Genomic DNA, 13,166 nt, shown 5'->3' with positions numbered 1-13,166 from the left:
AGTCCCGCCTCTTTTTGCCATTTTATACACCGTGTTTGACTATAGGTAGCTCCCCAAACTTTAAGGGATGATTAACCAATATAAAAATAGTAAGCATCGCAACATACAAATAAATAGTATTGTATAAGCCAACCGAATGTTTTGAATAGTTTGTCTCACATAATGTAACACTTGTCTATAGTTCTTATTTCGTTTGTTTATACCAGCGTAAAATAGAAAATTATTACTGTGCGACGTTGGTCTCCCACGGGTATGCGATGCGTGATAGCGAACGTGTTAATTATTTTGTTTATTAAAGCTGCCAGGAAAATTTTATCGACGTTTTCACATAAAATTTGATTAAAACATTCCTTCACACTTGAAGGTTTCAAACACCCTGTATATCAATACATAATTGGTCTCGGTTGCTAAGCGTAATCTCAATCGAAAAAGCTTCTTAGCCGCAGAGTCGCAATTCCGAGTGTGCTGCTAATAGGATTTTTTAATTGCTCGCTTACGTATCCTTAGTTCCGCTTTTTCCATCACGCGCGCGCGTATCGTTCCGTAATCTAAAGAGGAATTTTACCTTCGTTTGCGGGGATCTTTTCAGTGATCAGAAGCTGTAACGTCTTCGTTGGCGAAAGAAAGAAACGGTGAAAGTCGTAAGCGGCGAAATTGCAATCGGAAAAAGTGCATCGTTGCTCGCTAATTTAATAAGTTCCGCGAAATTTTAATTTAGTAGCTCGAACGGCAATGTTGCAATCGTCACGCGGAGGTACCGGATTCGATAATGGGCTTTCGATCGATCGAAGAGGCACGTTTTCGGAAACACGTCGCACTTTGTTTTCGACACGATGATAAGCTTATCGTTTTCTTACCTGCTCGGACGGCTGATCGGAGAAATGAACTTTCTGCTGCGCGGAATTGAACATCTTTCGGTGAGCACGTTTGAACTCCTCCATCAGCTGCAAACAATTTAATTATCGAATCGATTTAACGGACGTTTAAACAAGGCTCTTCGTTGGCCACTCGAGCATTTATTAACAATTCGGTATTTAATTCTTTAAAACTGCGAATTATAAAATAATACCAAGAAACGATATTTAATTTTATTAGGTAATTTGCTAGGTAAACATTCTTATCGTATTTTCTCGCGTTTTTTTATATTTTATTTTCGCCCCTCCCTAGCAAATTAAATTCAATTCACTCACATCCAAAGGAGAAAAAACAATTCAGGACCAAGGTTAAACACTTTGTTGAACAGTTTTTAATAAATGCTTGAGTAACCAACGAAGAGCTTTGTTCTGCACCGAAGTCGAAGCGACTGTATCAGTCGCAAACTTTTCTCCGCGTGAAAGTTTCGATGTTATTACTCTGTAACTGCACTTTTACTTCTGTAATTGGAAATAGAAGCGAAACGTATCGAAAACGGAGCAAAGAAGACGACGAATTTGCGAGTGCGCCGCTCGCTTCATCCGCGTACGGTTATAAACTGCGCAAGGATACTCGAGCGAGCGCTGCGCCTGTGAATATCGTCGTTTGAACGTTCACCCACGAAAGTTCAATCGTTTGCAACATCGTGCAATAATTTTTAATTAGATCGACTCTCTACTCATTATTGCCACGGATCTTTTCAGCAGTCGTTCACGTTTAATGACGTTTGCGTTTTTCGTGAGCGTTGTTTTCCCCAGTTAAAAATCTATACTACGCTTCATCGATTAAAAATCTATCGAAGTCGCTCGTTATTTACACGATCGTAAGCGTGCGTAATCACGCGACGCGATTGCGCTTTTAGTTGTTTTAAAGATCATAGATATAGTCATTCACACGAGTCCACGTACGCCTATCTATAATAGTACACGATTAAAAATCAAAATAAACCGGGTGTGAATGACTTTAATGTAAAAATCTATGACGATCAAAACCTTGATTTATCTACGATACACGCGTGTGCGTTTCTATTGCATTCTACTTTGTATTTACCAATGTTTTCTCGGTCTGCAATTATAACTGACAAACAAATTAACGCACCGATAAAAAGTGTTATTGCGCGAATAGAAAATTTCGAAAGATCGAGCGAAATATTAGGCAAGAAAGAACCGTACGTTTAATCCTCGATTATATTATTCCGGATCGATGTAAACCAGAGTCTATGGAAAAAGATATTTCCTCGAGCAAACAGTAATCTTTTCCAACGACTTGCTTCATTTGTGTATTGCTTTTTGCCAGCCACTTTACCGTCGTAATTGCTTTCTTTCGACGCTCAGCATACTATATACGCGGAATCTTTCTAGTTTCTTCTAGCATTTCCGTAGTTAATTTTAGAATACTCGATCCACGATCTTTCCTTACCTTTCTCGCGATCTTACAAGCTTTAGGCTTCCTATGGTACCATGGTGTTTCAATACAAAGCGACTCTCTTACCTTGTCGTGTGTGACTTTGTGCTCCTGCGCCCTCAGAGCTTCCGGATTTTGTGGCTTTCGCGTCTCCGGCGTCCTTTCCTTAGCACCTTCCATTTTGGCAGCGTTGTTCATGCTCCTCTGGAATGGGATGTCGATAGGTACGTGACACGTGTCGATAATCAATTATCTCGCGGAAGAATGAAACGATTAGGCACGGCTACCAGTAGACACGGAAACGTTTAAATGACTTAATTGCTACTTCAGATATTGTTAAGGACAGATCGCTGTCTCGCCTTCGATTTTTGCGTAATCGTAAAAAACGGTTTTTGGTTAGTCATTGTTATCAAGTACTGACACCGTAACGCACATAGCGTCGACGTAAGTCATCGGTTATTGTTAACGCCAGGACTAGATTCTCAGAAAATATTATCTCTAGTGCGAAATGTTATCTTCAAAGGTGACGCACAAGGTATTAGTAAAGAAACGTTTTAAGCATTATAGAATTATTTGCAAATTATTGTAATATTACATTGCACTAGATTATATGCTTGAGTTTAGAAGGTTAATTTCATTAAATTTCAGTTTATTTTATTAAATTTCAGAAATTACGAACGTTATACTAAACTATTGTGGTCAGTAATAAGTATTCATTCAACATATGCAATATTCAAGATATGCAATGTACACATGACATTTATGCACGAAAAATGTAATAGATATGGAAGTAACACGTATAAGATACATATACTGCGTAGAACATTGTCAAAAGTATTCTTATATTTAAGAAAAAATGAGCAACTTGATTTTACTTTGCCGAGTATCAATAACGATCGATGTTCTTTCCTTTATAAATATTGAAAAAACATATAAAGAGGAGACGGTGCACGAAAACGCAAGAAAGCGTGACTGACACTGTGCCCGACTGAAATTTTTGCTTTTCCAACTACTATTCTAAATTCAGACTACGTTAATAAAATTTATATCTGGTATCTACGATAAAATTAAACTTTACTCTCGGATCAATGTGCATATTTCCGTAGTTCAAAGATCTAAATTACTTTTAAAATTGTCTCGACGACCTTCTTTCGGGTCCCCTTCAGGAACAAGTCCATCCAGTATAATAACGTAAATCGAATGTTCGAAATACGAGAATTTATGCATTGTTCTTAAGCACGAAAGAATGTACTTTATCCGCATCTAACGTTGGTTTAAACCTCGATACGCCCCAGAGATAAACTCTGATCACAATGTCTTGCCCGAGGCGCGCTTGCTGGTACGCCCGGGCACAGATAGGATGAAATAAAATGTAAAGGATCTCCGACAACATGGAAACGTATCGAAAATTAAAATTCCAGTATCGCGTATAAACTTCCAGATAATGCTAGAAACACGTACGGTGCACCGACGCGGCATACCATTCGGTATCGCGAAAGAAAAATGCGTTGCTCCTACCTGCTGCGCTCGCCTCTGCAATTCTTGCGTTATGGCAGTGCTTAGGTCGGTGCAGGCGATCGGCGACGTCCTTGTGGCGCAATTGCGGGGTGTCGCGTGTACGGTGGTCGCCGTGTCGTTGGTTTTATTGGTCCCGGTCGAGGCTGCCGTCACCGAACCGTAGGAAACCGTCGACGGTGGTTCGCAGGAGGACGTCGACAAGGACGAAGAGGTGGACGCGGAGTCCTTGCTGCAGGACGACTCCAGACTCGACTCCGTCTCCGTCGAGCCTGTGCTGCCCATCGACATCGTGCTACCCATTTGCATACCCATGGCGTTCATTGGCTTGGTCTCTGCGTGAATATCACCGGGTGCTCGTGTCACTTTACGATCAGCGTTTCGGAAGTCGCCGGGGCAGTCGGGGCATGAAATTTTCAATTGACCGTACAACGAGCCGGAATCTTCCAATAAGCGGAAAATCCGTGTACGGTTGGCTGCCGGGATTGGGGAAATTTTATATCGCGAACGACGATCGAAATTTTAGATTCGTTCGTAAATTAGCTTCCGATCGGCCGTACGTTGCTCTAAAAAATTCGTTTACGGGTTATTATTGCCGAAGGAATTTGCTAATGAAGCTGGTTTACGAGCGAAAAAATTTGTATTCGTTGTTGGCGAATAATATTTGCCCGATTCTGTTATTTAAATGTACTTTTTGTTTGTCCATAGTATATGTTACTAATATATCTTATATTTTATTAATAGAATAATTCTCGTTGGTTTTTCTAGTAGCAGAATGATCTGGAAAAAGATGATCTCAACAAGGAAGAGGATTCCGATTGTGGAATAGAGTTCAAGTACCTTTATAAACATATGGTAGAAGGTATAGATTTAATTAGATGAACGCTATCAAAGAAACAGTTATAATCATCGACGTTTAGCGTTATTACATTACGCTAAGGACTTGTATCGCACTTAACGGAGCAGATAATCGTTTTATTTTCTACGCGACTTACGGAAGAGTTTCTCTGGCAACGCACACACACACACAGAGCTTTATCTATGTTGTTGGTAAATCAATCAGCAGTGATTACGTTAGTAGCGTTAAACAATTGTTGTTCGTGGAAATTTCTTTGATAACGTCCATCAATTTATGTAGTGTCGGTACTACGTTGGTAAGACTTTTTTGAGTCCATTCCACTCGAGTCTTATCTGCGTCGTTGATGAGTCGACTAACAATGGTTATTAAACTTTGTTTCACCGTTTCGATCCAGACCATCTTTTTCAGGGTCGTTCTGTACATGTAGCGAATTGTTTCAGGAGAGTTTTTGACAAACCTGCCGGCCATTTGTAAGAAAGAGGTGGCGGAGGTGCCGGTGGGCACACAGTCTGATGCACCTCCACGGTGGTCACCGTTTTCCTGTCTCCCTCGATCGGTTTTTGCATCATCTGCAAGTCGGAGAGCCGATTGCCGTCCTGCGAACCGTTTTCCTACAGCACACAAGTTCCAGGAAGAGGGCATTAAACCTACCCGTTTAAGGGGGTAGTTTGATCCAGAGCACGCGAACTTAGGCTCTCTTAATTTTAAAAACAGTTCTATCGATCAGATCTATCGATTTCAAATCTTGTAAGCGTTCATATATCCAATGCCTACATTTTCTCAATTATTAATAAGGTTTTCAATACCAGAGTTAAAAAGTTTAATATCGACAATTCGTTCGTTAACAGCTATTTTCTAAAGAAACCAATTTTTCAAAGTTCTGGATCACACCACCCTCTTACAAGTCTCGAAATGCAGACAGTTTCTCTTTTTAACGAAGTCGCGTCGAAGGTGCACCGTTCATCGGTCGTCACGCTAATTCGATCAGACGATCGGCACGATTACGAGGGTGCTCGATGGTAGAAAGCGCGCGCGTCGAAGACTCGTTAATTATTAAACAAGTTTCTTTTTCATTTCACTGGGAATTCCACGAGGTTTGTTTACGTTCCAGTGGAATAAGTTAACGACCGAAAGACTGCCGGCGTTTAGAAAGCGGCCGTTTCCTTACTTTGGATCCGTGATAGGGGAGAACATCGTCCGCCGGTCCGTCGTACATGTAGTCCTGCTGTCTGCAGTTGTCACGTCGATAAGCTAATCGACGATTCGCCTCGTCGCGCGGATTCGCGTCGAAATCGTGGACCTCGTAGTCGATCCTGGGCGCCACCGGATCGTAAAGAGGCTCGTTGTCGATGTCGTCCTCGTAGCTGCCGCGCGAATTCGGATGACCCGGCCCGCCAATGAGCCTGTGATTTTGGTTCTGGTTCTGATTTATACGGATTACAGTGGTGTTATTTGGCTTGCGGGTCCATTCTTGAGCCTGAAAGTCGGAACAAGACGATTTAAAAAAAGTAAACAATGGTTAGGAAGGATAACCACTGTGAAAATGCAAAGTGGTGGAGCAAGTTGTCACCGAAGCTAACCACTGTACATTTTCTGGTGGTTACCCGAGTTAGCAACCGTGCTGTAAACGATCAGATAGGATGCTCGTCGAGATCTAAACGTATCTGCGATCTTCCTCCTCGCGATGTGAATTCTTTTCCATTATATTTGATAGACACCGGCTGTTAATCCAGGAGGCTTCTATTTTATTGTGCTTGTTTTCTACACGAGCATCGAAATTTCGTGGAAGATCGTGGGATGAGTGACGTATGAAGGCCGAAGGATCCAACAATGGGACAAGCGAGGTAGGTTGCGTCGGAATTGGGTTCAAATGTCAGCGAAATCAGTCTGAGAGAGAGAAAGAATGCGCTAGTAGACGGCAAACAGGTGGCACGCGAGAAGACGGTAATAGTAATTAGCGAGCTGGGAAAGAGAGCAGAGCGCATGAAGAATACAGAGAGGATTTTCTGCAGTTTCATCCGGTCGTTATTTCCGTTTCTTCCAGAAGTAGACTTTTCTTTGAAAAAACATCAGCTCCTCTTGTACCCTTCGCATCCGACGAAAGAAGATCGCAGAAGACGTGTAACGTTAAAGTTTACATTCTTACGTTACGCGTAATTTACTTTTGCAAGCGAAGTCGCAGGTAATTTTGATTTAAGGGGAATGCGTTTACCTGATCCACGTGAGCCCATTCCGTGGAGCTGCAACTGCTGGTGGACAAGGCCAATGGACAGCAGATCCTAGAAAAAATTCAATGACACGTGGTGGAGTGATTTTTCATCGTCGATTGCACTTCGCTGGTACTTTCTAATTCCCAATTAAACGACGTCGTGAGGAAGCTCGACCAGCCGAGCTGGGTTAAGAGCAGGATGAACGTTCGTGTGGCAGCTAGGAATTCGTCGTGCTTAGCACCGCGATCATTATCGCGAAATGTCCTATTAATAGAACGACTTTCTCCCGTTGTAAATTCATCGATGCCATTCGATAACGGTTCGTAACGACAGAGATATGTATCCGGTGCCGTAAAACGCGCAACCGATACTTTGTGCAGATCGTACGACTCGATTCTCTGTAGACGGTATGCTCGAAACGATCGTTGTTAATTGGAATTACGTACAATAATCCCAGGTTCGACGATGCTGTAACAGTGCAGCGCGTTCGCGATTGCGTCACGCGATTTATGCAATTAATCGCTGACGTTTCGCGAATGTCAAGGAACTTTTATTCGAAGGAATCTAGGATAATCGTATTGGAACGTCGTAATCGGTCTTCACCGGCTGTTCCAACCTGGAATCTTGTTTTACGTTACTTAATTGTACGGTAGGACTCTAAGACAAGGGAATCCATCTTTCAGAGTGGATTTCGAAACTTAGGACAGTGTATTAAACATCAATCGGTTCAAGATTTCAGGGTGCCGACACCTTGGTGTACCTGAAGCTACCACTTACATCACTACACCAGACCTCTTCACGTTCTTTGTGTCGTCCAGGAAGCGTACGACAGTCTTTTCTATTCGATTAGAGACTACATTATTCCAGCAACAGTATAAAAAGATAAGAGCTTTTTGTAACATATGTAAAACCGTAAATGCAACGTAAGATATTATATCCGCCACAGTCGACAGGATATATACCACACTAACCTTCCGTTTCGATTACAGGCGTCGTCGCGGGGATATCGATGGTTCATCCTGGCGTCGTGGTGATGCTGCGGCGAATAAGAAGGATTCTGTTGAGGTTGAGGACTGGCTGCAGCCACGCTCGACGTTTCGGAGTCGTAGCCACTCGATCCTCGGGTCCAGAGTGGTTCGGGGCAGTCGTAAAGGTGATTGGGTGCGGATCGTTGCACTATTAAATCGAGAACGGCGGAGCTTCTCATTACCTCGATAGCTCTTTCGAACGGAAGATCGGTGAGTCGCTGCCCGTTGCACCAGACGATCACGTCGCCAGCTTTCAAGCCTGCTGCTCTCGCTGGCCCATCGTCTCTGGTGCCCTGTTTAATTTTCATCCGATCAGTTCTCGCGGTCACTTTGCGTAACACCGATTTAACGATCCATCGATTATTGAATCCGGAATTGTTAATAGAGTCTTTGTTAACCTGAACAGTCAGGCCAGGCACAATGCCCCTGCAAACGCCGCATCCCAGTCGACCCTTCTCCCCAACGAGGATCCGAATCCTGACCTCGGTGCTCGGTACAACTCCCACGCCAGTCTCGTTGTACTGCAATTGCTGTTGCTGCTGTTGGACCATGTGCCAGGTGACCGGGTCGTTCGGATTGCTTTGCGAATCATAAGGTAATCTTTAAAACGAGAAAACGCTCCTCGTGTGAACGCGGATTGTCTTGCGGAAGGTTTAATGACCGATCGGTACTTACTCTTTCACTGGTATCATTCCCACGCCTGAAAGAAAAACAGGGTTAATGAGTTCGCAACGTCGATAACAAAGACAGGATCGAGGGGTTTTTTTACTTCGGGGGTCTCAACAAAATTTGCGTTTTCCGAAAGTGTGGAATGATCACTTCAAGTTCCTCAATTATTTATATTCAGTAATAAAATTCTGCCAATCTTTAATTTTCTTCAAAAAAGAACGACTCCAGACATAATACTGGTCGTAGCCCCAGTAAAAAATATGTTTGCTTTAAACGTGTGCCAAATTCCACAAAGATCGGTCCGTTAGTATTGGAATTTTTAGGAACATCGTCTCGGAGAAAGTAGTTTTGAGAAAAACAGCGTTAAAATTGGACACAGCGGCGCGTGTCCGTGCAAATAACTGTAAAGACTATAACGATCTTCGCCACAGATATTCAGCGATCGGTTTAAGCTTGGAAAAAATTTAGTACGATATAAAATGTAATAATTCAGAACCGCGTTTCCGATGCTTGGAATCGACAAGCGAATACGTCGAAAAAGTCGGTGTTTTTGAACGTCCGGAGTAGAAAAACCCCTTGGCGAGATAACGGATGACATCTGGCGTTGCTCGAGGAATCTGAGAAACGTGGTAATTACTTCGAATCTTGAGGACGAGCACTTGCTGGTTTTTTGCCAGAAGCGCGACTTCCTGATGGACGGCGTCCTCCACAGGATACCCGTTCACCCTTATGATCTGATCGCCGACCTGAAAGCAACAAGCGTCGAGTGAAACTACATAAAACGTGCCCGACGAAATAGAGCAGAAACCCGTTGCTTAATTGCAAAATCGATTCGTGCCGGTTAACGCCAATTTCACAGATTTAACCAGACCGAGTCTTGGCTAGGGATTTGTCAAAATCGAACGGCTTCGAACGTTTTGTTTTACACTTTCTAGTTTGTACGCAAATTAATATTGGAAATCGTAACTGGATCCTTGCGACATTTATCGTTATCCCTATTATTACGGTATATTTTTAAGACACGCGCTAAGGAATTTTGTAATACAAGCGATCTTTACCCTTAGTCCGTTTCTGTGTGCCTCCCCTCCAGGCTGAACGTCGCTGACGTAAAATCCAGCCGCGTATTCCCGACCACCGCGCAGAGAAAAGCCGAATCCCGACGCTCCGCGTCGTCTGAGCCTCACGTTTCTGGTTACACCGATGACGGCCATCCTGCCGCCTCCTGTCGGGTTTCCAGGACCTCCACCGGTCGATGGAACCATGCCAGCACTGGGCGTGCTGGACGAACCACCGGACCTACAACAATTAAACGCGACGTCAACACAACTTCGTTCGTATGTAATCGAGTATCCAGTCAACGTCGTTCTGGTATAGAGCTTATCCAGTGAACGGAACGATTAACAAAGAGACTTATACTTTTAAACCTGGAATACAGTAGAGCTCCATTTATCTAATCCGCCCGGGGGCCAAGCAATTCGTATAACTGGATCGTTCGTAATAGAATTGCGATAACACAGGCAAAAATTGTTTTATTAACTCCGGTTCCTTCTCGAAAAGATCGACATTTTTATAAGACAGGATGTATATTATGAAATAATAATCGACCTCTTAAAGGAAAGTGATACTACACGCGTATCTATTCCGAGCAAAGGATACCGTGTGCCGTTATCGCTCCGGGCACCAAAATACTTAGATACGTTCGTATAATAGGAAGTCGCTAATTCCGCCCACTGTCTGCTGATTGTTCAAATCGTATATTAATTTAATGGTCAGTCGTAGTCCGTAAATCAATGATAATAAATAATAGAAGGCTGGACAGGTGCAAAAGGAAAGCAAGAAATTTTCTCTTCAAAGTTCCGACCCTTTGTGCGGTTTCGCGTCGGAAATAGTTTTATTCTCGTAACAATGATAAAATGAGGCGTAGGTCAACACACACTTAAGAGTAATCTATTGTTCGAATATCTCAAGCGTGTATTGACCTACGCCTTATTTTACCGTCGAAACGGCGAAGGAAAATTTCTTGCTTTCATTTTTGCACCTGCCAACAGGCTATTATTTATTGTCCGTAATCTATTAACTTTTTTGTTCAAACAAACCGAGTCTACGTATATACGAGTGGATTCAATTGTACTAGAATTCAATTAATCGAACACCGACAAGAGAAGCTATCAAAGTATTATTTTGTTTAAATTAATTTAATGAATAAAATGGAGTTCCACCGTAGATCGTCGTTATTGCACGTATTGTTTCGCGGTTCGCGTTACCACTCGGCGCAGAAAGTGGAGCGCGATTCATTTGCCCGAATGATTCCGTGAAGTACACATACTCGCAATAATAATGTTACCCCGGATTTAACCGCGTTAATAAGCCTCTTCTTTTCGTTACGTAAAGCGAGCAACGTTACTTTCTCGCCGTTATTCCCGCGCGTTCTGCGAAATCATACAAAATCGTGGCTACCGCTAATAATGACAATAATTATTTTTACAGCTGAAAATCGTTGTCGCGGTCTCGTTCGGCGTATTGCAACGCTGGAAATTCTCGATCCCGTCTAGCCTGCGGTATGTATACACACGTGTTTCGGTATATAATATAACGTAACTCGCGTGCCGGTGGCGAGACAGTCGCGTGGCCCCGAATACCTTGCGGGGGTGGCGGTAATGGTAGTGGATCGAACGTTTCCGATTGATTTCCGCCTTCTCCCGAGTTCATTGCTACCCGGCTAATTATAAGGAGCGATTGCGTTTCGTATACACTAACCGGATTAATCCGTATATCTAAATTCCAAGCCTCGTTTTCTCGCTCGCGTTCCCATTATTACCTTTTCCGAACATTCGTAATCTTTCACGCTTCTCTGACTTCAAACGCAGCGCCAAATTAGGGATGAAACTGCTCGTTAAAGTTCTCTGTGCTCGATTCGAGTACTCGATTTTACGCAATTCAAAATAATAATTTTCTCGTATGGTTTCAGGTACCATCGCTCGCATCGATCGCGTGGATCTTCTTTCAGGAGGTGAGTAACGTTCGAAAAAATTTAGAAACCGGTAGTTTCTTGCGTATCTTCGGAAAACTCGAACGGGTTCGGGTCGACGATGAATTACAGTAATTCCGCGTGTCTACGTGGCTCACCTTCGCGAATAATTGTACCGCAAAAATCCTGGTTTCAGCCTCCGGTCGGGGCGGCGAGCGAACGCCGCTCGGTTACCTTTGTTCGGTTCCCCGCGAACTTTTTCCAGCTCGCTGCGAAATTAATGACCACACCTGACGCACCATTGCCAACGGTGAGTAAGGAACGCCGCGCAGAGGCGGTTACGAGAGGGCCAGGGGCGGAGGAGTCGAGGCAAATTCCACGGACAGACGGAAAAGACGGAAAGGGGGGGGGGTTGGAACGGGGGCAAGGAAAGAAAGACACTTTATGCTCCCTAATGACGCCGGGAATCCATCTTGCCCCGGACATTGAAAAGATTACGTGCAGTATGAGGGCCCGTCGCGGATTGTCGGATGCTGCAGGACACGAGGACGACACCAGGTAAATGACAGTCATTAGAAAGAACGAGAGACGCTAGTTTTAGAATGACTCCGCCTAGCCCGAGGGCTCGACGTCTTGAACCAAACCCCCTCTGCCCTCCGTCTCTTGTCCCTGGTGGCCTTTGCGTCGCTCTTTTTACTCGTCGAACGTTACCGAAGGCAAAAGGGAATTCCATCGTCTGCTCTTTCCTACGGTGCCCCCGGGTGGGGTTTGTCTTTTTAGAGTGCTCGCCTTCTGGGGCAGACGTCTGTACGGACGCCTCGCGCCGCGAAGGCCAGAAACTTTCTATTCGAAGGTACTTTACATGCGACTATTTACGGGCGTAATTACCGTTTTACGTTAACCGCGAACCCCGAGAGCTTGTACGCAATTATCGGAAAATTGCAAAGTTCCTTATCGGGCATCGGCGACGCGGAGCGAAAAAAAAGAATGTATAAAAGAATTAGCCAGGTATCGAGAGTAACGAAACCGTTTCGCGTACGACGGGCTCAGCTTCTGCTCGGGCGCGCACAACCTTGTATGCACACGTTCGGTTCGATCTTGAAAGACTAGTCTCTCTGGATCGTCGATCCGGGCAGATAAGAGAAAAGCACCACAAAGAAGAAGCTCGCCTCTCGGCGCGAAGGTGAAATACCTGTCGACGACACCTACCGAGACGTCCAAGATTTCTCGGCCAGGGATCACTGACACGAAAGGCACTCGTTACAAGCTGTTAACGCATTTTTAACGCGTACCTCGTGACGTTCTTAAGGAAGTCGTTGTTGCTGCGACGAAGAGCCACCTTTTCAGACGCGTTGGAAAATAGTCGCGACGCCGTGCGTTTTCAACAACTCCTGACACTTGTACCACTTCTCGACAGCTCGGTAAACGCGCTCTGTACCCTCGTCCGTAAGAATCTCTCTGGGAAACGTTCACCCAACGGTCTTCGAAACTCGAACATTTCGTTCATGATCGTTAATTCTATGGCTAGGAGTAAAAATCGTTTATTTAATTTCCATCGATCAATTACGCGTACGACTTACGCAATTTCTGTCGTCATAGAT

The 13,166-nt window shown here is 44.0% G+C and overlaps 1 protein-coding gene and 1 long non-coding RNA gene across 5 annotated transcripts in view; one reads left to right on the top strand and one right to left on the bottom strand.

Annotated features, from left to right (window-relative positions):
* Positions 1 to 13,166, bottom strand: part of LOC143340960 (uncharacterized) — a 49,629-nt gene that overhangs the window by 5,174 nt on the left and 31,289 nt on the right. For 2 of the 4 annotated variants that reach the window (XM_076763425.1, XM_076763422.1), the window contains exons 2-12: positions 9,656 to 9,893; positions 9,235 to 9,343; positions 8,604 to 8,628; positions 8,327 to 8,528; positions 7,872 to 8,221; positions 6,903 to 6,969; positions 5,859 to 6,167; positions 5,148 to 5,301; positions 3,835 to 4,166; positions 2,404 to 2,520; positions 858 to 944 (exon numbers count right to left, since the gene is read on the bottom strand). In XM_076763425.1, coding sequence (XP_076619540.1) covers positions 858 to 944; positions 2,404 to 2,520; positions 3,835 to 4,166; positions 5,148 to 5,301; positions 5,859 to 6,167; positions 6,903 to 6,969; positions 7,872 to 8,221; positions 8,327 to 8,528; positions 8,604 to 8,628; positions 9,235 to 9,343; positions 9,656 to 9,893 — 1,990 coding nt within the window. The remainder of the gene's footprint in view (positions 1 to 857; positions 945 to 2,403; positions 2,521 to 3,834; positions 4,167 to 5,147; positions 5,302 to 5,858; positions 6,168 to 6,902; positions 6,970 to 7,871; positions 8,222 to 8,326; positions 8,529 to 8,603; positions 8,629 to 9,234; positions 9,344 to 9,655; positions 9,894 to 13,166) is intronic. The other 2 variants (XM_076763423.1, XM_076763424.1) reach the window with 2 other exon arrangements.
* Positions 8,002 to 11,599, top strand: LOC143340966 (uncharacterized). Its single transcript, XR_013079533.1, has 5 exons — positions 8,002 to 8,138; positions 8,335 to 8,523; positions 9,688 to 9,931; positions 11,085 to 11,155; positions 11,566 to 11,599. It is a non-coding gene; the product is annotated as an uncharacterized LOC143340966 (long non-coding RNA).

This window comes from Colletes latitarsis, chromosome 4 (genome assembly GCF_051014445.1).
Source record: "Colletes latitarsis isolate SP2378_abdomen chromosome 4, iyColLati1, whole genome shotgun sequence".
Lineage (NCBI taxonomy): Eukaryota > Metazoa > Arthropoda > Insecta > Hymenoptera > Colletidae > Colletes > Colletes latitarsis.
The sequence above is the reverse complement of the archived record's forward strand: the minus strand, read 5'-3'. Positions and strand labels throughout refer to the sequence as shown.